Here is a 24,091-nt window from a genome sequence, read left to right as displayed (position 1 = left end):
TTTTTTTGTTTTGTTTTGTTTTGTTTTTTTGCTTTTTGAGACAGAGTCTCGCTCTGTGCCTAGGCTGGTTCACTGCAGCCTTGACCTTGGGCTAAAGCTATCCTCCCACCTCAGCCTGCTAAGATGCTGGTACCACAGGTGTGCACTGCCACACCGGGCTAATTTTTTTTTTTTTTTTTTTTTTTTTTGAGACGGAGTCTCGCTTTGTCGCCCAGGCTGGAGTGCAGTGGCCGGATCTCAGCTCACTGCAAGCTCCGCCTCCCGGGTTTACGCCATTCTCCTGCCTCAGCCTCCCGAGTAGCTGGGACTACAGGCGCCCACCACCTCGCCCGGCTAGTTTTTTGTATTTTTAGTAGAGACGGGGTTTCACCATATTAGCCAGGATGGTCTCGATCTCCTGACCTCGTGATCCGCCCATCTCGGCCTCCCAAAGTGCTGGGATTACAGGCTTGAGCCACCGCGCCCGGCCTTAATTTTTTTAATTATATTTTTTGTAGAGATGGGATCTCCCTTTGTTACTCAGGCTGATCTCAAACTCCTGGGCTCAAAAGGATCCTCCCGCCTTAGTCTCCCAAAGTGTTAGGATTATAGGCATGAGCCACTACACCCAGCCCTTTACTTCTTTTTTTGAACACAGTTATCTCAGTACTCTTTTCATCTTACACACCTTAATGTCAGAAGTCATACAGTTCAGCCTGTTTGTTTTTCTTCACTCTCCCTTCCTCTCTGCTGGTCCCCAGAACCCCCGTGTTCCAGGACTCCTGACCTCCAAGACCAACAGATACAGACATTCACTCAGGCTTGAGGAGCTCTTTGCTGAGTGCCTCTCACCTCTCACCCAGACCTTAACACCCATTGTTGGCAAGCCTCAGAAAACCAGGCCTACAGACCTTTCTCTTCCTTCCTATTGCAGCAAACATAATGAAAGAGAAGGATTATATTGGCACTTGGCCACCTCAGAAACACTCTTCTGTCTGAGATCGTATCGCAGATTCAGACAGCTATCTTTCATTCCTGAAAAGTAGATGGGGGAAAACAAAATAGATGAACAAGTTCGTAACTATAGGTTGGTACAAAAGTAACTGTGGGGTTTTTTGCTATTAGAAGTAATGGCAAATTTGAAGTTGGTGCAGTTACTTTCACACCAACCTAATAAGCCTCTTACCAGAGCTGCTAAGAAAGCATCAACATTTTTTAATATAGCTAACACTTTTCCTAATGATGCCACAAGAAAAAAGAGAGGATGTAGCATTTGCTGGTTTTGGGTGGGGTTTTTTGGGGTTTTGTCCTTTGGGGTTTTTTTGTTTGTTTTTGAGATGGAGTTTCGCTCTTGTTTTCCAGGCTGTAGTGCAGTGGCTCAGTCTCAGCTCACTGCAACCTCTGCCTCCCAAGTTCAAGTGATCCTCCTGCCTCAGCCTCCTGAGTAGCTGGGATTATAGGCATGCGCCACCACACCCAACTAATTTTGTATTTTCAGTAGAGACAGGGTTTCTCCATGTTGGTCAGGCTGGTCTCGAACACCTGACCTCAGGTGATCTGCTCGTCTCAACCTCCCAAAGTTCCAGAGCAGCCTGGGCAACATGGTGAAACCCCATCTCTATTAAAAATACAAAAATTAGCTGGGCATGGTGGTGGGCACCTGTAATCCCAGCTACTCAGGAGGCGGAGGCAGGAGAATTGCTTGAACCCAGGAGGCAGAAGTTGCAGTGAGCTGAGATCGCGCCACTGCACTCCAGCCTGGGTGACACAGTGAGACTCTCTCAAATGAACAAAAGGTTCATCTTTTAAATTTGAAAAAACTTTCATTCAAAATTCCAAAGAGTGTTTTGGGAGTATGAACTTTATGCTGATTTTAAAGTTCATTTGAAAGAGTAAAACCTTATCTTAGCCATTTTTTATCCTACCAAGCCTTTCTATAGAACCACTAACAAACTGTAAAATTGACTCAAGTCCTCCTCTGCTTCTACCCGAGCTTTCCCCAGGTTCAGGTTTATAGGGAGTTTTCATCACAGGGATGGACCGGGTGAAGGAAGCAAGTGTTCTTGCACTTTGAAATTTCACTTTCTCCTTTATTTTCTTTTGATTTTTTTCAGTTTCATTTTTTGTAATAAAGATGTTAGTGGAGACCAGACATAGCAGTTCACACCTATAATCCTAACACTTTGAAAGGTTGAGGTAGGTGGATTGCTTGAGCTCAGGAGTTCAAGACCAGCCTGGGCAACATGGTGAAACCCTGTTTCTACAAAAAATACAAAAATTAGCCCAGCACGGTGGCTCATGCCTATAGTCACAGCTAGTTGGGAGGCTAAGGCGAGAGGATTCCTTGACCCCAGGAGGTCGAGGCTGCAGTGAGCCAAGATCACGCCACTGCACTCCAGACAGGATGACAGAGTGAGACCCCATTTCAAAAAAGAAAAAAAAAAAAAGATGTTAGGAGGGCATACCCCATTTATGGAGTTCTCTGACCTGGGACATCAGCATACTTCTTACCTGTTGACCTTGCATTCTGTCTCTCAATCTTGTTGTTTCATTAATTTTATTCATTTAACACAATTTATATAATGCTTATTATGTACAAGCATTGTAAGTGTTTTACATGCATTGTATTTAAAACGCATAATAACTTTATGAGGTAAACACTGTTAAACTGATGTAACACATACGGAAGCTGAGACACAAAAAGTTTCAGTAACTTAACCAAGTTCACATAGAGAGTGGCAGACATCGAATTTGAATTCAGGCAATTTGTTTCCAAACCAGTGTACTACACTGTCTCCCTTTGATGTGAGCTCTAGGTTCCTGCCTAGACCCCATAAATACAAGGTGATAACCATTGTTGAACAAATAAATTCGGAAATGTCAAACCTTTCCCCACCCCTGCCAGAGGCTGCTTGCCTTAGTCTAGTTTAGCCACAGCGCCCATCTGCCCAGCTGTTGTGAGGGCTCTAGGGGTGTTCTGGAGGTTCATGCTGCCCAGTGCCCCTGGCTCAGCAGCCCTCCCTCTGCACACACACAGGCCTGCCTTTGCTGGCCAGAGGAGCTGACAGGTCTGTATGCTTCTCCGGTTGCAGAACTCGTCATTGGCTGGCTGTCAGCCTCAAACATTTTCAGTGAGCAGAGTACTTTGCAATTAGTGAATGTGTCATCTTGATTGGAGTTGGGTGGTGGGCTATGGGTGCTATTTAGAGCCAGGGAAACTAAGGGGAAGTAGATGATGTTCAGAAGGAAGGAACCCCAGCAGACGAGTTGTTTCCTCAGCTCCTAGAAGCCTCTGCTCGAGCCTTCCTGCTGCCCTTCAGTTGAGGCCAGGACTCTCTCAACCTTCCCACCTGTCTCTAGCAAAGTTGAGACGAAGGTGGTAGGACTGTGGAGCCTGGGGGAAAGGGTCAGGGGCGTGTTCGTTTTTGCCTGGAGCAAGTTTACTGGCTTATTTGTTTCCCCAGTTCATCACCAGGTCTTCCACTTGGCTCTGCCTACAGCCCTTGCTTGGGGTCCCCCAGAGATTTTGAAGAGCACATCTCTCTCCGCCGGTCAGCACTGAAGACTCAGAAACCGCCCACTACCTATGCTGCCCTAGTTAAGACTAGGGGTCTCAACCTTCCCTCCTCACGTTCTGAATGAAGAGAAATGGCCTGGAGGGCTGTTTAAAAATTAAAGCTGCCGGGCGCGGTGGCTCACGCCTGTAATCCCAGCACTTTGGGATGCAGAGGCAGGCGGATCACAAGGTCCAGAGTTCGAGACCAGCCTGGCCGATATGGTGAAACCCCATCTCTACTAAAAATATAAAATTTAGCTAGGCGTGGTGGCATGCACCTGTAGTCCCGGCTACTTGGGAGGTTGAGGCAGGAGAATCGCTTGAACCTGGGAGGCAGAGGTTGCAGTGAGCCAAGATTGCGCCACTGCACTCCAGCCAGGCTGACAGGGTGAGACTCCCTAGTAAATAATAAAATAAATAAATAAATAATAAAAAATTAAATTAAAATTAAAATAAGCTAATGACAAGGCATTGTCATTACACTTAGAGAAGCAGCAGCCCTTCGCATGTATCTTCAGGGTGGCGTGTCCCACGTTCTGCGCTGGTCCTGGCAACAGTCTTGCTGCTGAAGTTCCACCTTAAGACTTCAACATAACATTTTCTGAAACTATAAGACTGCCGGGCACGGTGGCTCACGCCTGTAATCCCAGCACTTTGGGAGGCGGAGGCGGAGGCGGGCGGATCATGAGGTCAGGCTCATGATCCGTGTTAGGCTGGCTAACACAGCGAAACCCCGTCTCTACTAACAAATACAAAAAATTAGCCGGGCGCGGTGGCGGGCACCTATAGTCCAGCTACTCGGGAGGCTGAGGCAGGAGAATGGCGTGAACCCGGGAGGCGGAGCTTGCAGGGAGCCGAGATTGCGCCACTACACTCCAGCCTGGGTGACAGAGTGAGAATCCATCTCAAAAAATAACAATAATAATAATAATAAAATAAGTAAATAAATAATAAAACTGTAAGACCCCACCCTGCCTTACTGTGCTACTGTAAAACAAACGTACATTTTATTATGCATTCTAACTACCAAGTTAAGTCCGTGTAGAAGTTTCTTTAGGGAAAAACATTCTGTCTTCTCTTTACACTAAACATTCTTCACCTTTTCACATCCCTGTTTTCTTTGACCTTATTAAAAACTTCTGAAAATAACGTATGTTTTCCCAGCAGAATTTAATCTCAACTATGCTCATTAGAATACTTCCTTAAAAATTAAATCTTTTTAGCAAGAGGGGTAAGAGAGAAGATGGGTGAGGACCAACAAGAAGTCCAGACAAGAAAGCAGGATTCTTGGGTGAGGTCCTTGCATGAGAGATTAGAACGCACATTTCTATTCTTCAAGGCCTCCCAAGTGAGACAGGATGGCTGTAAAGCCTGTTCTGTACTGATTATAAAAGTGGTAAACCCAGCTAGAGCCAAAGGAGGCAACACATGTTTTAATTTCCCATGAAAACCAACTTTATGTGTATTATAAGAACAATAGGATTTTTTTTTTCCACTGTCTCGCCCAGGCTGGAGTGCAGTGGTGCAATCTCAGCTCACTGCACAAGCGATTCTCCTGCCTCAGCCTCCTGAGAGGCATGCACCACCACACCCAGCTAATTTTTTGTATTTTTGGTAAAGACAGGGTTTCACCATGTTGGCCAGGCTGGTCTTGAACTCCTGACCTCAAATGATCTGGGCTCCCAAAGTGCTGGGATTTCAGGCATGAGCCACCACACCCAGCCCAATAAGATATTCTTAACCTGGGGTCTATGGACCCTGAGAAATTCTATACAAAGGTTTTTTTTTTTTTTTGGTATTGCCTTTTTTTTTTTTCTTTGCCTCTGCTAGCAGCGGGGAGGGTATCTATAGCTTTGATTGAACGTGTAACTAGACCAGAGGCATTCCCACTCCCGCCCCCACCCCTGTTCATCTCCAGCCCACAAAAAAAGGTTAAGAACCTCTACTATAGAAGGTGGTGGTGAGGATCATTTAACTTTGAAGACACCTGGTATAGCACTGAGAATAAAAGGAGGAGCAAGGGAGAGGGGAGGTCCCGCAGAGCTGGATACCCTAAAAGCTGAACCTGTAACAAGCTCTATAATCTTAGGCAAGCAAATTAACCTCTCCAAGCCTTAGCTATAAAAATTAGGATAATGATAGTTCTGTACTCAGAAGGAAGTTGTGAGCATTAAACAAGATGATTCCTGTTCTTAGCATAGTGCCTGGCACAGGGATGCATCATAAATATAAAATTCTTTAGCTGTCGGCATCAATTTCTTCTCCATCATTCCTCACGTATGTTAGAGTGCACAGTACTGTGTAGACGCTGCTTTCCTGTCTTTAAGACAGACCTGAATGCTTGCCTTACGCAGTTGAAGATGTACGTTGCAGAGGTGGATCTTGTAAAGTGGGAATAGAGCAGAAGCCCTTTCTATAACCTTGACTGAAGAAAATACACGGTGACATTGTTTAAAGGCCCTATCGTGTGCCTTCGTCTGGGGCTGCTGTTCTCTTCTGTACATAGTTTGCAGTCATGAGTGTGGCCTTTTTACTCCTAAAATGGCACAATCTGTCTTCAAATCTCAACAGCTGCATTATATTTCACCTCCATCACAAAAGGTAGCTTTTGCCATTTTTTCCTTTTTGTCACCACCATCATCCATTTTTACTTACTGCATGTCCCTCTGTTCCAGCTCTTTACAAGTGAGAGGGACGGTGCCAATCCTCCACATGTTGGGCTGTAAATCACGTCTCTCCTTCCACCTTTTTCTGTGCTCCTCGTTCCCTGGACACATAAGCATACGTGTTTGTTCTTGCAAGAGTCCATTGAGATGTAAATGTTAAATTAATTTAGGAACTGTATTATTGTTTCTCCCCAAAAAGGTTGCTGATGTGCCATTCCAGTGTGTACTAAATCACCTTTTGCCTCATTATTTTAATTAAAGTTTAAATAAATGTGTTAAATAGTCGTAGTGTAAGAGTGCATTTTCAGTCACCATAGCATAATAGCCTTAAAAGTACTGTTGTGTTCTATGACACTGTGATACCATTTATAGCTTTCATCCAAAGATGGTAAGCTCAGTGCCTTAGGAATTGTAGCAGGCAACCCCTAAGCAACTGTTTTTTGTGTGAGCTGTGAGTCCCCAGGATACAAGCCTCTCATCTTCAAGGTCCGCAAAGAGCAGCACAGCTGGTAGCTATGGATTTTTAGGCTGCCCTCCTGTAACGTAAACGGCCCTTTCCACCCACCCCCTTGTTGATAGAGTGACTTGAGAGAAAATGAAGACACTAGGGTGCTGGTCTCAGACCGCGCTGAGGCATCGTCTGTTCTGTAAGAAAAAGCAAATGAAGGGCCGGGCGCGGTGGCTCAAGCCTGTAATCCCAGCACTTTGGGAGGCCGAGACGGGTGGATCACGAGGTCAGGAGATCGAGACCATCCTGGCTAACACGGTGAAACCCCGTCTCTACTAAAAAATACAAAAAACTAGCCGGGCGAGGTGGCGGGCGCCTGTAGTCCCAGCTACTTGGGAGGCTGAGGCAGGAGAATGGCGGGAACCCGGGAGGCGGAGTTTGCAGTGAGCCGAGATCTGGTCACTGCGCTCCAGCCTGGGCGACAGAGCAAGACTCCGTCTCAAAAAAAAAAAAAAAGAAGAAAAGAAAAAGCAAATGAAGATTCCTGTGTATTACAACTGTTTCTCCTTTGGAATCATAGGTCTTTTTTAAATAGATGGGGACGGAGGGGATAGTCCTAGACCTGAAAAGATTCCTTCTTATAAGGAGAGCTGTGAGCTGTGGATCAAAATGAAGAGGAGTGAGGGCAGTATACGAGCACGGCCTGCGGCTCCAGCTGAGCTGGGAGCTGGCCGCTGTGCCTGGGAACTGAACAGTGTGTGTGGTGCAGCACCTTGGGACAGCAGTGTCTCTTAGTGTCTTCCACACGCCCCCCTGGGAAATAGGCTTTCTTTGCAGACGGGGACTTTTCCCATTTAACTCAGCTAACTTTTCTCTAAGATGAATCGTTTTCATTCTGGGAAACATGTTGGTAGATGTCATACCAGGAAAATAACCATTTCAGTTGGCTCTAATTTTGCCTTTTGGCTATATGCATTGAGCGTAATTATTTAGGGTCTTCATCTTTTTCCTTTCGTTGTCCATTCTTTCATTTTGTTGTTTTACTGCTGCTACAACCACCACCACTGCCACCATCATCTCCTTGCAAATGGCTAAGCAATGTCTGCATTATTCTACCTTCGCCCAGTAAACTGAGTAGAACAGATCTTCTAAGCCCTGTTCAGAGGCAGCTAAAGCTGGGACTTGCCCAGGATCTGTCAGCTATTAAATAGTAAGACTGGAAATCATACCAGATCTCCAGTACTCTTTCTACTGCCCAACGAAACTCCCTTCTTCCCTTTTACTCCCTCTTGCCAGCTTATCCAACCTAGAAAGTAAAGAAGGCATAATACAAATGAAAATCATGGTCTTCATTATTCATCTGGTTATGCTAGTACTTGGTGTGGTGACTCCTTTGCAGGATTGTTTTAAGCAATGGTGGCAGGTATGTTTTACTGACTTCAGAAGTCAAAGAGTCATGGTAAATCTTAGCAGAGGCAAATAAAAACATGATACCAAAACCTAACATCTAAATCTGTACTGTCCAGTAGGATAGCTATTAGCTACATGTGGCTATTTGAATTTCTTTTTGGTTTTTTTTTTTTTTTTGAGACGGAGTCTTGCTCTGTCACCCAGGCTGGAGTGCAGTGGCCGGATCTCAGCTCACTGCAAGCTCCGCCTCCCGGGTTTACGCCATTCTCCTGCCTCAGCCTCCCAAGTAGCTGGGACTACAGGCGCCCGCCACCTCGCCCAGCTAGTTTTTTTTTTTTTGTATTTTTTAGTAGAGACGGGGTTTCACTGTATTAGCCAGGATGGTCTCGATCTCCTGACCTCGTGATCCGCCCGTCTTGGCCTCCTAAAGTGCTGGGATTACAGGCTTGAGCCACCGCGCCCGGCTGCTATTTGAATTTCAATGCAAGTTAATTAAAATAAAATGTTAAAGGTAGTTATTAGTCACAATCATATTTCAAGTGCTGAATAGCCCTGAGATACTGAATTTTTAATTTAATTATAATTTATTCACATTTAGATGTAAACAGGCACATGTACCTCGTAGCCACGGTAATGGACTGTGCAGATACAGAACAGGTCCATCACTGAAGACAGTTCTATGGGGTAGTGCTGACCTAAGGGCTCTATCAGTAACACTGCGCTCTTCTGGCAAGTTGTGCCCCCTCTGCACGGGGAGGACAACACGAATACTTGATGAGCCTTGTCTTCCAGTGACCTCCTCAGCTCATAAACAGCATGGCTTGCTTTAAAAAAAAAAAAAAATCTACCCATGTGACTGCAGTAATCCACAGCCAGTAAACAGCAGGGTGGGAGGGTTGCAAGGAGAACTGATCTATTTTTAAGCACTGCAGAGTCCAAGCAGGAAAACCTGAGACCGGAGACAGTGGCGACACCAAGACTCACTTCCTAGTGAGTTTATTCATGACTCAGGCCATGTGCATATTTCCACTTGGATTCCTCACAAGTGCAAGTTTTTCTTCTAGGCTACAGGTATCTGCAGCCAGGTGCTCTAATGGATTTACAGTAGCCCGCCAAAAGATTAAATATCCAAAGCCTGATGGTCACAAGGCTGACAGGAGCCATGACTATTGGATGAATTCCAGATTTCACAGTGAAACAGAGCTGCTGCTGAGAAATGGGAGCACAGAGATGTTCACTGGGGCTCTTGATTCTAGACACTCAAAGAGGGGTACAGTTCTCTGCCCCATGTGTGTTTCTCACCCAACCTTTTCATGGTGTTGAGGAGGGGAAGGGACAGCTCAGTGGTGATTCTTCACTTCTAAAATGTGTCCTCCTTCCCTGTCTTCATAATGACCTCCTGAAGTCCAGTGTGCCTTCCAAAATAGCTCTCGGGAAGAGGTGGCAGTTTTCCTGACTCCCCAGTCTCCCCCATCCTGGGAGATGTATTGATGGCACTAATTTGAGGGGTAGCAGAAACTATAATCCTACTCTCTTTACCGGCTGGGGCATCTGAGTCATGCAGTAACTGTTGACTACCACTGCTGCAACTGCTGTTAGGATTATTACCAGTATAATGATTAATCACTCACACTGAATGGGAAGGGAAGTAACCTTCAGAGGTTCACTCTTAGTACTTCTGACACACAGGCTTAGGGCCGGGGCCAGTGAGTCTTCATTTGCAGAGAGGTGGTAGTGAATCTCCCACAAGGATCCCTACTTCAGGAATCCTGTGTTCCTGGTGGAAATCCATCGTATCCCTCAGGCATACTGAGATTCTGTTTTCTAGAATTACCAGGGCTTTCCTGTCACTCCTCAGGCATACCCCCCATAGCTGGAGGGATTTCCAGTTGCCAGGGTTCTTTGGTGCTTTTCTTTGCCTCCTGCAGAGATGCTGAGCTGTGGACACCTCCAGAAAGACCAGCACTGCCTCATGAGAGTATCTCCTGTTCCTCTTTGCAGGTTTAGGTTCCTTGTGTAGTCTGCACATCCAGAGGGGATGTGTCATTCTCTCTCTACCATTATAAACTGGCGTGGCCTCGGGCATTCATCATTTGTATGCCAGGAATTGCTAACCTAGGCTCTGCTATTTGAAGGCTTAAAGACTGCAGATCAAAAGTGGACACAGAGGGCCTTTACAATGAGATGATAGGCCACTAGCTGGCAGTCTCTATTCTTAGTGTTCATCTAAGCCATGACCATGTCCTTCAGATACAGCTTTCAGATACTTTTCATGTGAAAGACTGGGTGCCTCCAGTCAACGTGTCAGGGCCCCACAGGGAATTAGCACATGTTGTCAAGCCCCGTTGGCATACCTTCATGTACTCTGCTTTTCTGTACTTCAGTTCTGTAATTCATGTACTCTTTGGTCTGCCTGTCTTGGGTATTCTCAGCTTGGGGAAACTCGATGAGCCAGCACACCATCCTATGAACAGAACACCAGTCACAGCCAGGGACATTCCGAGCAGACAACTCAGGTCAGGGCTTCCGGAGAGATTCCCAAGAAGGTCCCTGCCATCTGGCAGATGGACGCCACTGACTGTGGTCTCCTCTCCATCCGCGGTGTCCTCAAGGCCAAGTTACATGCTTCTTTGTCTCGTTCTCCTTCCCTTTAGGTCCACAGATCTTTCCAAGTCTTTGTATGCAAAGGCAGATTTTGGTCTTAGATTATTCCAGCTCCTTATAAACCAAGACTGAATCTTGTGCCTGTCATTGTGAGCGCTATTCTGTAAAGGAATTTTTTTTTTTCTGGCATACCAAATCCAGAGCCATAATTGGACAAGTTTAATTGGAGTCATTTCAATTGAGCATGTAAAAAGGGCATTAATCACCGTTCACACAGGAATCAGAATATTAGAACAGGAAAAATTCTTATAGAATAAAGTTTTTCAGGTCATTGGGTAAAGGGGACTTTCCTCTTTTTATTTATGCTTCCATTAGGATTTTGAAGGAATGTCAGTGTCCTGTTATTAACTCTAATAGCTTGTCCCTCACAGCCAGGATGGTTTGGGGCCCTCTGGCTCTCAGGTTACCTGTGTAAATACAGGGATTCACTTGCCAGCACCCAGCTCTAACATTTGCTTAATAAAGAGCAAATGTGCAGAACCCAGCAGCGGCAGCAGCCTGGCAGAAGCGGTAATCTGAACAGGACAAACATGCTTCCTCTTTGTGCGATGCTCTTTCTCCATCCTCCTGCCAAGAGCAGGATATCAAATGAAGGGGAGGTTGTGGTTGGAGTCAGTGAAGTGAATGTCTAAGTGGCACCTGCTTCATTCAACAGATCTGCTTTCCTGGGGCCTCCCAGTACACATCTGCTCCTGACAAAGCCTCTTTTCTCCTCCTGTTGGTTAGACTGAGAGCAAAGGCCTGGCAAGGAGACATACTGGTTTTGCTTTGTCAGCACAATTGCCTGTGACATTATAATTACACCAAATCTTCATTATTAGAAAGGCCCCAATTTAGAGATTTTCAGAGCCTAAATGGGATTTTCGAAGTGAAATTGATTTAAAAAAAAAAAAAGAAAAAACTTTGCCATCATAAAGCCTAGCAATTGGATCTGAGAATCATTGAAGGAGTCTAAATATGGAAACTGAGACATTGCTGTGAGGGAGACTACAAAGACCATGCTATCAGATTGGCTCACTAGAGAGGCGTCCAGCAGTCTTCTGACTCCGCCCAGCCCAGCCTCCCCGTATTCCTGCAGCACTGTAACGTGCATCTACACTGCATTGCTTTCACATGCTGATAGTTTCTCATGCAGAGTCCTAGGGGGTTGGAGGGTATTAAAATAAGTTGATGAGGTATGGCAGTAAAGGAAAGAACCTGTGATTTAAATAAGGGAAATGCCAGAAAACTATATTTTAGGTAAATACAAAGCATCCAATTTAGATTGAGTTTCCATTTCAACAAAGGCAACCCTTAGAGTGTTACACAGTGTGAGTGTATGTGTCTGTCGGAGGCACATTTATGATATGGAGTTGGCACACTGGAAGCTCTGGAAAGGTTTTAGAGCTGTGCTGTGGCTATTTAAACTGTTTAAAACAGAATAAAATTTCAAAAGAAGTTCCTCAGTCATGCTGGCCACATTTCAAGCGCTCTGTAGCCACCGTGTTGGACAGCACTCAAACAGAACGTGCCCATCATCACAGGAAGCTCTGGTGGACTGCACTGTTTGGGGTTGGTCTGAACCTCTTGAAATGCCTCGACTGCTTAAGGAAGCCTGGGAGTTTCTAGTGCAGCCTTGTTGGAAGGAAAAAATGAAATATGCCTGAATGTTTCTGGAACAACTCCTTCCAGCCATGTTACCTAGACTGTGTTCTTGTTCAGCTTTTTGTATTTTTTTCCTCCAAGGATTTCATGTCCTTTTCCCACTCCTACCCCCTTTTTTTTTTTTTTTTTAAAACAACCTGAATTATAAAAATGAATGAGAAGGGAATTTAATTTTAGAAATGTCCACTTTCAGCTGACCTTCTCCTTGGCCTTCTCCTAATTAAGCTTTCACAGCCCTGCTGTTGGACCAGACAGTCCTTTTCTCATTAAACGGAGCATCTTATTAAAACAAGAGGGCATGTGAACACTTGAGCCAAGAGTGTGCAAACGGATTGTGCATTGTGTGGACAATGCTGCTGGGAGTGGAACACTGGGCTGCCAACACTTTCCATTTCCAGCAACTCCTGGGACCAAGGACAGGGCCTTTAATCTTGCTTCTTCCATTTGTCTGTGTCTAGTAGCTACTGCACAGTTGCTTTGACTCCTGGAGAAAGCCCACGTAAAATAACAACACTACTTCAAATTTAGACCGTGTCTTTTTTCTCAAGAACTTAAGTCATGTAAGCATGATGTTATTTATCCTCACAGTGGTCCTAAGATACAGAAGTGGCCTGTTGGTTTTGCAAATGTGAATATAGTCAACTCTTACTTGTTACCTACAGATTATCTGTCATGCAGATTACTCATGACACATTTTAAATCCTTGGGCAATTTCTCTGAGCGAGCCAGTATAAGCCTGGACCATCTCCTCCGCCCCGACCCAGCTGCTGGGTACTTAGGGAATACAAATTAGTTTTCACATTAGCTTAAAGAAGACATAATTAGGAAGGTAAGTGCTACAAGAAAATCACATCACAAATTCCAATGGCAAGGGGGAAATATGAGGGAAATGACCTCCTCTCCCTTCAACTGAACTAAAATCTGGTGGTCTAAGTGCACATTAGCACTTGGTGCTGGCATGCTTGCCGAAGGCTTTCCTCAGGGGTGGAAGGAGCGAGGCTGTGCACCCTGCACCGGATGTGCATGGGAAGCTGCAGCGCCGCAGCGGGGCTGGTGGCCCATCTTGCCCGGTGCTTTTTTTTTTTTTTTTTTTTTTTAACAGTTCTGTGTTATTGTCAGGCCTCTTTATGGCAGATCGTGCAGGTCGCAAGTGGATCCTGACTGACAAAGCCACAGGTGGGTTCATCTTTGGGGAAAGAAGGAAGCAGCTGGAGGATAGAGTCACTGTGAGGCTGTCATTCCAGGCGCTGCTTCCTGCATGGTTGGTGGGATTCCTCTTCTGTGCAGTCCCCCTCACTCGGTCACCTGATCGTTTTAGTAACCATTGATTATCGGATTTTTCTAGTGTTAAATGTTTCCTTTGCATTGATTAGCTGGAATTCTTTTTTTTTTAAGAGACAGGGTCTTACTACATTGCCCAGGCTGGAGTGCAGTGGCTGTTCCCAGACACGATGATGGCGCACTACAGCTTCGAACTCCTGGCCTCAAGTGATCCTCCCACCTCTAGTTGGGATTCTTTATTTATAAAGAACTTGTCCCCATTAACAATTTGGCTATGCTAAGTACAGTTCAGACAGGAAAAGCAGGAGAGAAATTTGATGAAGTTTATTGGGATAGATTTCTCTCCATCTGATTCTAAAGCCCCATTACTGTCTATTTACACTTACGGATCTGCTTTTTTCAGGTGTCTCACTGCCCAGAACAAATTTAATTCTGCCCTTTATGTGCTCTTAAAAAGTTTTAGTTTTTCTGTGGCTTTTTCCTAAATGGTGCTCTACAGATTATGCTGAGTGAGGGGATGAAAAGTCACATCTTTGGAAGCTTCCTTGCCTCAGCGTATCCCTGCTCAGATAGAAGAGGCAGGGGCTGGATGACAGGCACACGGGAGTTCGCTGTATTCCTCCCTCTCCTGGTACCTATTTGACATTTTCCATCATAAAAAGTTTGAAAAAAAAAAAAGAAAAAGTTTGAAAATAATAATAACAGAAAAATAAACAAATCTCCCTTCCTAACTCTGAGTAACTCCTGATTGTACCTGCTGTTCATTTCTGCACCTGACTGTTGCAGGCTCCTGGTGACCTTCTTCTTCTTCTGTTTGTCATCTGGGTTCCACTTTCCATTTTAAAGTATTGGTGCACTCTGCATCTCCATCCTCTGGCACACACACCTCAACCTGAGTGTTGTTCCCACCCTTCTTCCTAGTGATTTCTTCTGGGAATTTACTGGGTACCCCTTGCCCTTCTCTGTAGCCAGATCACATGTCCTCCAGAGCAGGGGTCCTCAACCCCTGGCACCACAGGAGGTGGGTGGCAGGTGAGCGAGCATCACCACCTGAGCTCCACCTGTCAGATCGGCAGCGGCATCAGATCCTCATAGGAGCACGAACCCTATTGTGAACTGATGATCTGAGGTGAAACAGTTTCATCCCCAAACCATCTCCTTCAAACCCCCCATCCATGGAAATATTGTCTTCCACGAAACTAGTCCCTGGTGCCAAAAATGCTCGGGACCGCTGCTCCAGAGCACAGGCATATTCCACAAGCTTTAGCAGAATGCTTTCTCTCCTGCCGTCTTCAGTTTAAAGCCTTATTGGCAGGGTCAACAGGCCTTGCAGTTAGCTTGTTCATCCCCACATTGGGAGCTCAATTTTCAAAATAATAAACCATGGTGGTTCTGAATACTGAAACACAGAACCCTGATTTCATAATGCTCCTGGGCATCTCTAGTAATTTCAAGAGGAAATCATGATATTATATCTCCAAAATAGGTTTTGAGATATCTTTACTTATAAAGTAAAAATGAATTCAGTTTTAATATTTGGCCTGTGGGATGCGGGGCATGAAAAGCTTCCTGGTGGTCTGCAAAATCAGGCAAAAGATAGAGTGACCCGGTCTCAACCAGAGTCACTCCTTTGAATGTTATTCCAGAAAGCAGTTTTTCTTAGTCTTGAGATGGTCCAACAAGAGAGAAGAAAACACTGGGTGCTGAAAATCACCCTGTGCACCAAGACACCTGTGAGGCTGCTCTTGGCTTCATGAGAATATTCCGTATTTGCCAGATGTAAGACATATTTTAATCCATAAATCCTCCAAATGTACCCAAAAGCCTTGGACTTAGGAAACGCGGAAAAGGGAGATTAAATGTCCCAGAAGGAGCTAATAGAACAGAAACAGAACCACTGGGAAAGAAATGCTTTTTCTCTTCCCCACTTGCCCTACTATCATGAGGTTACTTGGACCTCCTTTTTGTTTGATATTGACATTCTCTTCATGACCTTCCTCTTCTTGCCCTACATATGTCCTCTTTCCTTCTAGTCCTTGGTATCGTCAGCCTAACTGATGTCTGCCTGCTAGACTAGCTTCTTTACTGATTTCCTGTTATCTTCTTCCACTTCTATACTGGCACATACCATGCCTGTTTTTCTTCATATAGTGGCTTTCCTTAGACGTCAGCCACTGATGTAAATATTTTTCCAGGCCTGTAAATGGAAGATTTTTAAAGGACTTCCTTCCTGCCTGTCACCCCTAGAAACACCTATAGATACCCTTGCTGGCTCCTTAAAAACTCAAGCAATATAATCCATAATTTCATTTCTTACTCATGTATTCCCTCCTTTCTAATCATGGTCCCGGTTCCCATTTGGGCCAGTATTTCCTTGATGTACATAGTTAGCGTTCATGTTCATAAACTAAAGAAGGCATTTCATAATGTAAATTTTCCTTTGGGTTTTAAGAATTATTTCTCTTCCACCAACTGTCATGTTTATTATTTGTTTAGCTCTCTCTTTTTCTCTCAACAGCCATCAATATTTTTCTCCCAACTAAAGATATTTCCATGACCAACTTGGAAGGCCTTCGGGCTGAAAGATTCAGTTACAGCAAACAACAATTCCCAAAGGTTTCCCAGACTGTGAGGGCAAATGAAAGGCCCATTCTTCCTCAGGCTGTCTGTCCTGCTCTATCTTGTCGTGGGGTGAGGGGAGGAGGGCCTGCCATGGTGCTGGATAACTTCGACAGCCCTGCAGTCCTGTGCTCTGCTAGGCTAAAGCCTGTTAGTTTCTGGAGGACTTCAGAAACGTATCAGGGTGATGACATCACATCATACTGCTCTGATCGTATTTTTCACATTCTTAATATTGGTTAGGAGGAGTGGTTTCGCCTGGTTGCTTATTGACAAATGCACTCGATTAGCAACTGCTTCATCTACGTCATGTGCAGTGCCAGTTCTGACCATCGCTGTGTTTCAGAAGGGAAGCCGCCTGCCAGTCCATCTGCCCTGATTTCATGGCTTTTATCTTTAATCTTTACATCTTTGAAGGCCTTTGGCGAATGATGTGCTTCCTAGCAGGAGAAAATCACTGCTGAAAGGAGACCTGTGTTGTCTCTGCTTTTCTTTCTGTTTCCCGAGAGCTTTAGTCTAACATCTGTGACCCCAGCCAGACTTCATCAAACTTCGTACTCAGAGTCATCTTTCAAAAGCAGTGGCGTTTATTATATACCTACTATGTGCCAAGCACTGTAATAGATTTTAATGTGTCATCCCATCTAGTTCAGCAGCCCTGTAAGATGAGTGATCACCATTTTACATATGAGGAAACAGGCTCATAAGCCATTGAACAGCAGAACCAAGATTCAGATGTAGGTCTTTCTGACTGCGAAGCCTTTAATGGAAACAAACAGCCTACTTTTTCTCACATAAAATGCACCTGATCCTACAGCACCATGAGAATGTGGTTGTGGAGAAAATTCGACTTCATTCTGGATCACAGTAAAAGGCGTTAAGGCTGTTCAGTCTGTGGAGGGCAAGACTAAAGGGTTCTGAAAATCATGAAGAGTATGATCAATGATTCATTTTCATATCGTATCCAATTATTGAGCACCTCCTGTGTTCAAGTTGCTCAGCATTAAAAGACAGTCCTCGGCCGGGCATAGTGGCTCACGCCTATAATCCCAGCACTTTGGGAGGCCGAGGCAGGTGAATCACCAGGTCAGGAGTTCAAGACCAGCCTGACCAACATGGTGAAACCCCATCTCTACTAAAAATACAAGAATTAGCCAGGCATAGTGGTGCGCACCTGTAATCCCAGCTACTCGGGAGGCTGAGGCAGGAGAATCTCTTGAACCTGGGAGGCAGAGGTTGCAGTGAGCTGAGATCATGCCACTGCACTCCAGCCTGGGCAACAGAGCAAGACTCCGTCTCAAAAAAAAAAAAAAAAAAAAGTCCTGCCAACAATGCAAGCGTGCAGATTTATAAAAAGAACAGCAGCAACTCCTTGGGAACAGGTCAGCACATACCTGAGCCAAATGAATAGTGGCGGCAATAAAGTCACAGGAGGGAGAAACCAGGTGGGCTGTCCCCTCAGAGGCAACCCCATGAACCATGTGGAAACCGCCAGAAAAACTGGCCTGAGACTGGCAGGGCCTAATTCCAGACAGAAGGACCTGCCTGAGGAAGTTCACATGGCATCCAGGGGACACATGTGATTGTAATGAGGGGATAGAGTACGGTGCTTGCGGGAAAGGCTACATAAACTCCTTCAACTATTAGCTATTTGGACTTTATTTTCCTGATCGGAGAAAGCAAAGTAATTTTTTTATGGGATTGCTTTTGCCAAACAATATTTTAAGATGTTAACCATGATATATATACTTATTCATCCAATAATACTGAATACTGAAAGAAGTTAGCCTTGGGAAAAATAAATTCCCTCAAATAAAATAAATAAATTCCAATTCCACATATACATGCACATATGTGTATGTGTGTAAATTCCATTACACAATAGGCAAGTGATGAAACTCATTGCCCCAGGAGAGATCTGGAAGAGAGTAGATTGGCTCATGAATGATAAATCCAGAGTGTGCAAGGCTGTGACCCTAACCTTTAAAGCAACTCTCATTGGCGCCCATGGTCTACCACAGTGCTCCCCTGGTGCCACCATCAGAGACAGACCACCATGGCCCCTTGTTTTGCTGCGTGCAAGGCCAGGCTTATGAGTAGACGTCATAATCTGCCACCCATGTAATGTGATTTGAGAGGCATCACTTTGTATGGAAGTTTTAAAAGATCCATCTGGCAAGTGCTAAAGTAGCGTGATTACAAAGGAAGGCAAGAGATGGTAGCGTTTATCCAGGGAGGCAGGAGGAAAAGTGTTGAATTTGGGGTCTGTATTTGAAGGGAGAGAATCAGCTGGTGCGTTGAATGTGAAGTCAAGGATGACTTCAGAGCTTTTGGCCTGAGCAACTAGAAGAATGTTATTGCCATTTATTTGGGAAGAGTGGAGACTTGGGAAAAGCATGTTTCCCCCATTTTGGCTCAAGAATGATATTCATTAAAAAAAAAAAAAAAAAAATAGAGCCATGTCAGGCCTCATTGTCCTTGACAGGGAAACGTGGTCCTGCAGCCAGTTCTTCCAGAGATTTGGGTTCGACTGCTGCTTGATGAGGAAATCTTTGTGTTGGCACCTGAACTTTCTGAGTCACCTTTGACCTTTTTTCCATTTTGACCAATTCTATAAACTTTACCATGAAGCTTGAGAAGAAAAGCAGCAGGGGGCCCAAAGAGGACAGTCCTCTCTCTCCCTTCTAGGTCCTTCCTGGCCCTAGTGTTAAGTGTTAAGGACATTCTAATATATGGGAAAACTCCCAAATCAAAGGCCTGGGCCCCTGACTTTACCATAAACTCAGTCATTTGGGGAACAAAATCAGCCCTCCTTTGATCTGTGTTGAGGGTTTTTTTTTTTTAAATAAAATTTTTATGTTTACTTTTGAGTTAAAAAAAAAAAAAAAAGACGGGTTGTATTTACTAAACTGAGTGAACTCTAGGGTTGTGTGTAGCTCTGAAATACTAAAATCTTCAGGACGTTAGAAGTATGTGCCTTTATGATGAGCCCCTGGTTCTGGCTCTGACTCGTGAAAGGGAAGGAGCCCTGCCCTGTGACTTCTCTAGGGTCTCAGCAGAAGTCAAGTGACATGCAGCAGGGGCGAGAGGGCTCGGAAAGGGGCTGTACTGAGGCCAAGGGTCTCATTACCAGGACTCTACAGGGGCCCTGTGAGAAAGAAAAAGGAGTGCTTCCACCCCTTAAAGTAGAACACGAAGGGCTTCCTGTTGCTTAATCAATTGAAATGACCCAGAATACAAGCTTGGATTAACATGCGCCTCTAGATTAGGGCTAATCAGGGGCAGGCTGAGCAGATGCGGGGACAGTCCCAGCCTGATTACTGTACCTCAGCATTTAATCATCTCTCTTCCAAGGGCAGCTGCCCGACTTAGTGCACGCTGGGCTTCCAGGCCTCCAGCCCCTCCCCCTTTCCCTTGCCAGGGACATGAAGGCTGCTAGGTCAGAGACACTGAGGCGATTTAATCTAATCCCATGTCAAAATGGCTGTGTGAGAGAGAGAGAGGTCTTAAAATCCCTACAGTGGGATGGTCATGCATTTATTTAAGGTGGCAGTAGACAGAAACTGTGTAGAAAATAGCGGAATTGGGGTTCCAAGGCATGCAAGTTTATGAAATGACTCCCATTATGGCCTCCCTCTCCTGGGCTTCTAAGGTGTGTGGCTGTCCTCACCAGTTACTCATCCCTGGGAGCTCTGGGTGGGGACCATGTCCTCACCCAGGTATGGCCAAATGTGCTTCTTCCCTGTCTGGGGTGGAGTACAGAAGATGGAATCTTTCAAAACCAGCTTTATTTGGATGAGTCTTGAATGTAGTATTTTTTAAGTTGCTTTTTTTCTTGGCTGGAAGCTCTTGTTCCAAAACAGCCTCATCACCCTAAGGCTCACCCACCTTAATCACGCAGTCCCTAAAAGGGACACATGTTAAATCTTAGAAGGCAGGTTTCATTCATGGTAGTAGAAAACATTCCAGCACCTGCTGACTGCTGGCCACTCAAAGATGGAGACTTAATCCCTCCCTTAAGGAATCTACAATCTCCTTGGGGACGAGACATGCAAGCAGTGAGGATGAATGAGGCCACTGCCTCCAAGGAGCCTGTACAGAATGCCGAGGAGGAGCATGGGAGAAGAGGACCCAAGATGGGGAGGAGAGAGGCTGGGGCTAGCTCTCGGAGGAAGGGGAGGAGCCCCCTCCAGGCACAAGCCATGGAGGTGTGTGCTTGGAGAACCTCAGTCAAGTAGTTCATCTGGCTGGCGTGTGAAGTGAGTGGGGATTAGTGGATCACCAGGCTTAACCGAACAACAGTGGCCGACGTGAAGAGTTTAAATACCTGCAAAGGGGTTTGGACTTGATATCCCGTGAGCCACTAGAAACCACTGAAGAATTGTGAAGAACAGCAAGATCAGGTCAGATATTCAGAAGATCATTCTGATGATGGCAGTATCACCCAATAGATAAGATTTTTGCATTAGAACCTTGCTTCATTTTATTCTGGGGAAAATCTTCCGTGATACTATAAAAACTATTTTACCAACTGGGCATGGGCCCACATCACAGGAAACCCAAACACATCACAGCCAGGGTGAAAGAAATTCAACTTTGGCAATTCTTTTAGTTTGTGTTCACACCAGCCCTAACCCAGATGGTTGCTGTTAGAAAAGATCTCCCTGCACACTGTAGTCACTGTGTTTGCACAGCAGACTTGTTCCCCAAGCCTGGAGCTTTTGGAACTGAATGGAGCCCAGAGGCAAGAGCAGTGAAATGAAGCTGACCTTTGCTTCTGGTTTTGCTTGCTACTTGCCAGCACGTGGGTTCCCTGGAGGAGTACACAGGTGTCTTGGCTTTGCCACTGGGCATTTTGGGTGATTTCATTAACTTTGCCTGTTTGACCAGAGGAGAGCATGATCATGATACACTGGGAGGAGGCAGGGGACTGACGGGGTTGTACGGTCTTCACATATATATACTCAGGCCCATGCCTTGAATCTAGACGCTGGGGAGAGGGCCCAGCTGCACACTGGTTGAGGCCTGCAGTACATGGCCCTTGAGGCTATGCTGATAGCAACTTGTGGCACACTTTGTACTTCATACTATGAGGAACATGAAATAAGACAGAGCCAGGCCTGATCTTGAAAGAATCCTCTGTCAAGTGGGAAGGCCTGTTGCAGACATGCATCAACTGGCCCAGCCGGCTTATCCATGGCTGTCCCTGGGCCTCCTGAGAATCCAGAGGAGGCTGCTCCAGCATTGATGAGGCTGGGATGGGGCAGGTTCCACAAGAAGGGAAAGCTGACCCCAGTGTAAAGGGAAGGAGTGTGGGATAAGTCTATCTCATGAATAACCTGAGCACAGGCCCAAAAGAGTGTGGCTGATAGATTGGGGGAACTGAGAGTAGTCTGGGGGTGGGGGGCACCTAGAGCACAGGGCACCTGTGACAGAGTGAGGGAGATGAGACTGGAAAGATGGACCAGGGCAAATCATGAGAGGCCTTGAAGACCATGCTAAATCATTTGAGCTTTATTATAAGCTTTGGAAACCTTTTTAAAACCATGGAATTTAAATGTTTGAGATGAGGAGAGTAACATATTATGGAAAGATAATTTGGCTGGGTGTGGCGGCTCATGCCTGCAATCCTAGCACTTTGGAAAGCTGAGGCAGGAGGATCACTTGAGCTCAGGAGTTCGAGACCAACTTGGGCAACATAGTGAGACCTCATCACTATTTAAAAAATAAAAAAATAATAATAAAGATAATTTGAGTGACTGGGAAGGGGTGAACTGAAAGAGGGACTGATTAAAGACAGTTAAGAGCCATTTGCAAAGGTTTAGTTGAAAGAAATTGAAGCCCACAGTTTTGTAGGCCAAGGTCTGGCCCTTCAGCCTGCTTTCCCCCATGCCCATGTGTACATAGAGGCTGGCCTCTCTCCTCCTCCTTTCAGGTCTGCATTGCAAGTGTGGGGGCGACTGGCCACGTCTTCCATTTGTGTGAGGGCACACCAGAGGAGCCAGGGTTTCTAGTGATCTGTCACCCGAACAGCAAGTCTCACGTCATGAAGTCTCATTGCATCGTCGAATGCTTATCCCTTTTCCCTAAACTGGCAGAACTTGCTCCTAGAAAACAGTTACATTACAATTTAACATTGGAAAATAAAATCTTATATTTGATTTTTTGCATTAGAAAATATTTTGACAACCCTTTTTTAAATTAATTTTTATCTTCATCAAAGTACCCTATGATTTAAATGTCAAAAAGAACTAAAAGGGGTCTCTCTGGGTCAGTTTTTCAATAGAGTGGGTGAACCTCAGAGGCCCAGTCAGCGAAGGTCTTTAGGTCTAGATGTTGGGGTTGGTCTAATCAATTAAATTCAAACTTCCCACTCATTCTCATTTTTGGCCTCATCCCTTTCTGCAGTAGCTAGGCCTCTACGTCCTGAGCCCTGTGTGAGCATAGGAGTTGCCCCTTCCACTTCTCTGATAAATCAGAACCATTTCACATTTGCTTTGCATCTTCCAAAAAAATGTTGACATCCCTCATTTATATCCTTTTTTCCTCGTTCACTGTAATTGTAGTTTCAGAAGGAAGAGAGATTGATGTATAGATTAGTTACTGCCTTACTGGGAATCCTTTTTTTTAATATATTAAGTTATCAGCTTTCCCTTTTTAGGCTGGACTACCTTTATGGAGGTTATGTGCTTCTTCCTTTAAGCCATCCTTTCTACTCTGAAATAATAGTGATATTAGGGAGTAGATGGGGTCTTTTTTTTTTTTTTAAGTTGACACCAAAATGTGTTTTTGCATTTTACTGGTGTGTGAAATCTAAAACTCAGGAAACAAGTGACCTAGGCTTTAAAAATAAATAAATAAAATAAGCTTGACTATGAAGGAAGGCACATAGATGGAGCAGTGGCCAGAAGACAGGATAGGAGAGGGACAAGTTTTTTCTTTTCAGGCTGAGAGAGACTTGAGCATAGGCAGAAAGAGGGTTGAAAAAGGCAGTGTAGCCAAATATCAAAGAAAAGTAATGGTGGCCTGTTCTGAGAGGGAGAAGACAGGCCGGGGACATTTCACACCTGACAGGCCTGTGCTTCCTAGATGCAGAGGCAGGCAGGGCCCTCTCACGGCAAGCTGGGGAGGCCCTACCCTAAGGCATGTTTCCACAATTCCTCCAAACTTTTCTTTCCTGATAGTCTGTTTTTAAAAAATTAAAATGGCCAGGCTTGGTGGTTTGCGCCTATAATCCCAGCTATTCAGGAGGCCAAGATGGGAGGATCGCTTGAGGCCACGAGTTCAAGACCAGCCTGGGCAACATAGCAAGACTCCATCTCAAAAAAAAAAATTATATTAGCCAGGCATGGTGGCACATGCCTGTGGTTCCAGCTACTCAGGAGACCGAGGTGAGAGGATCACTTGAATCCAGGAGTTCGAGGCTGCAGTGACCTGTGGTCACGCCACTGTCCTCCAGCCTAGGCTACAGAGCCAGACCCTGTCTCTTTAAAAAATAAAAATAAAAAATAAAAGTTAAAATGGAAAAAAGTTGATTTCATAGAAGTAGAGAGTAGAATAATAGTTACCAGAGTCGGGAATGGTTGGGGACGGGGGCAGGAGAGGTTGGCCAGCAGGTGCAAAGGAAGAATAAAACTTCTGGTGTTCAGTTACACAGTAGGGTGACTGTAGTGAGTAACAATGAGGTCTATATTTCAAGACAGCTAGATTTTGAATGTTGTCACCACAATGAAAGATAAATCTTTAAAGAGATTAATATGGTAATTATCTCGATTTGATTATTCTACAATGTATACATGTATTGAAACATCACATTGTACCCCA

At 45.0% G+C, this 24,091-nt stretch overlaps 1 protein-coding gene across 10 annotated transcripts in view; it reads left to right on the top strand.

Moving 5' to 3' along the window:
• The window catches only part of LOC105471403 (nuclear respiratory factor 1), a 149,643-nt gene that overhangs the window by 123,273 nt on the left and 2,279 nt on the right, over positions 1 to 24,091 (top strand). Inside the window, exon 11 of one of the 10 annotated variants that reach the window (XM_024789576.2) lies at positions 13,487 to 13,543. The exons of 8 other annotated variants lie outside the window; for them this stretch is intronic. In XM_024789576.2, the coding sequence (XP_024645344.1) occupies positions 13,487 to 13,543 (57 nt within the window). Of the gene's footprint in view, positions 1 to 3,443; positions 3,861 to 13,486; positions 13,544 to 24,091 lie in introns of those variants that run through there. One more of the 10 variants, XM_071094515.1, reaches the window with a different exon arrangement.

Source organism: Macaca nemestrina, chromosome 4, assembly GCF_043159975.1.
Source record: "Macaca nemestrina isolate mMacNem1 chromosome 4, mMacNem.hap1, whole genome shotgun sequence".
NCBI classification, from domain to species: domain Eukaryota; kingdom Metazoa; phylum Chordata; class Mammalia; order Primates; family Cercopithecidae; genus Macaca; species Macaca nemestrina.
Note: the sequence above shows the minus strand (reverse complement) of the source record. Positions and strands in the feature narration are given on the sequence as shown.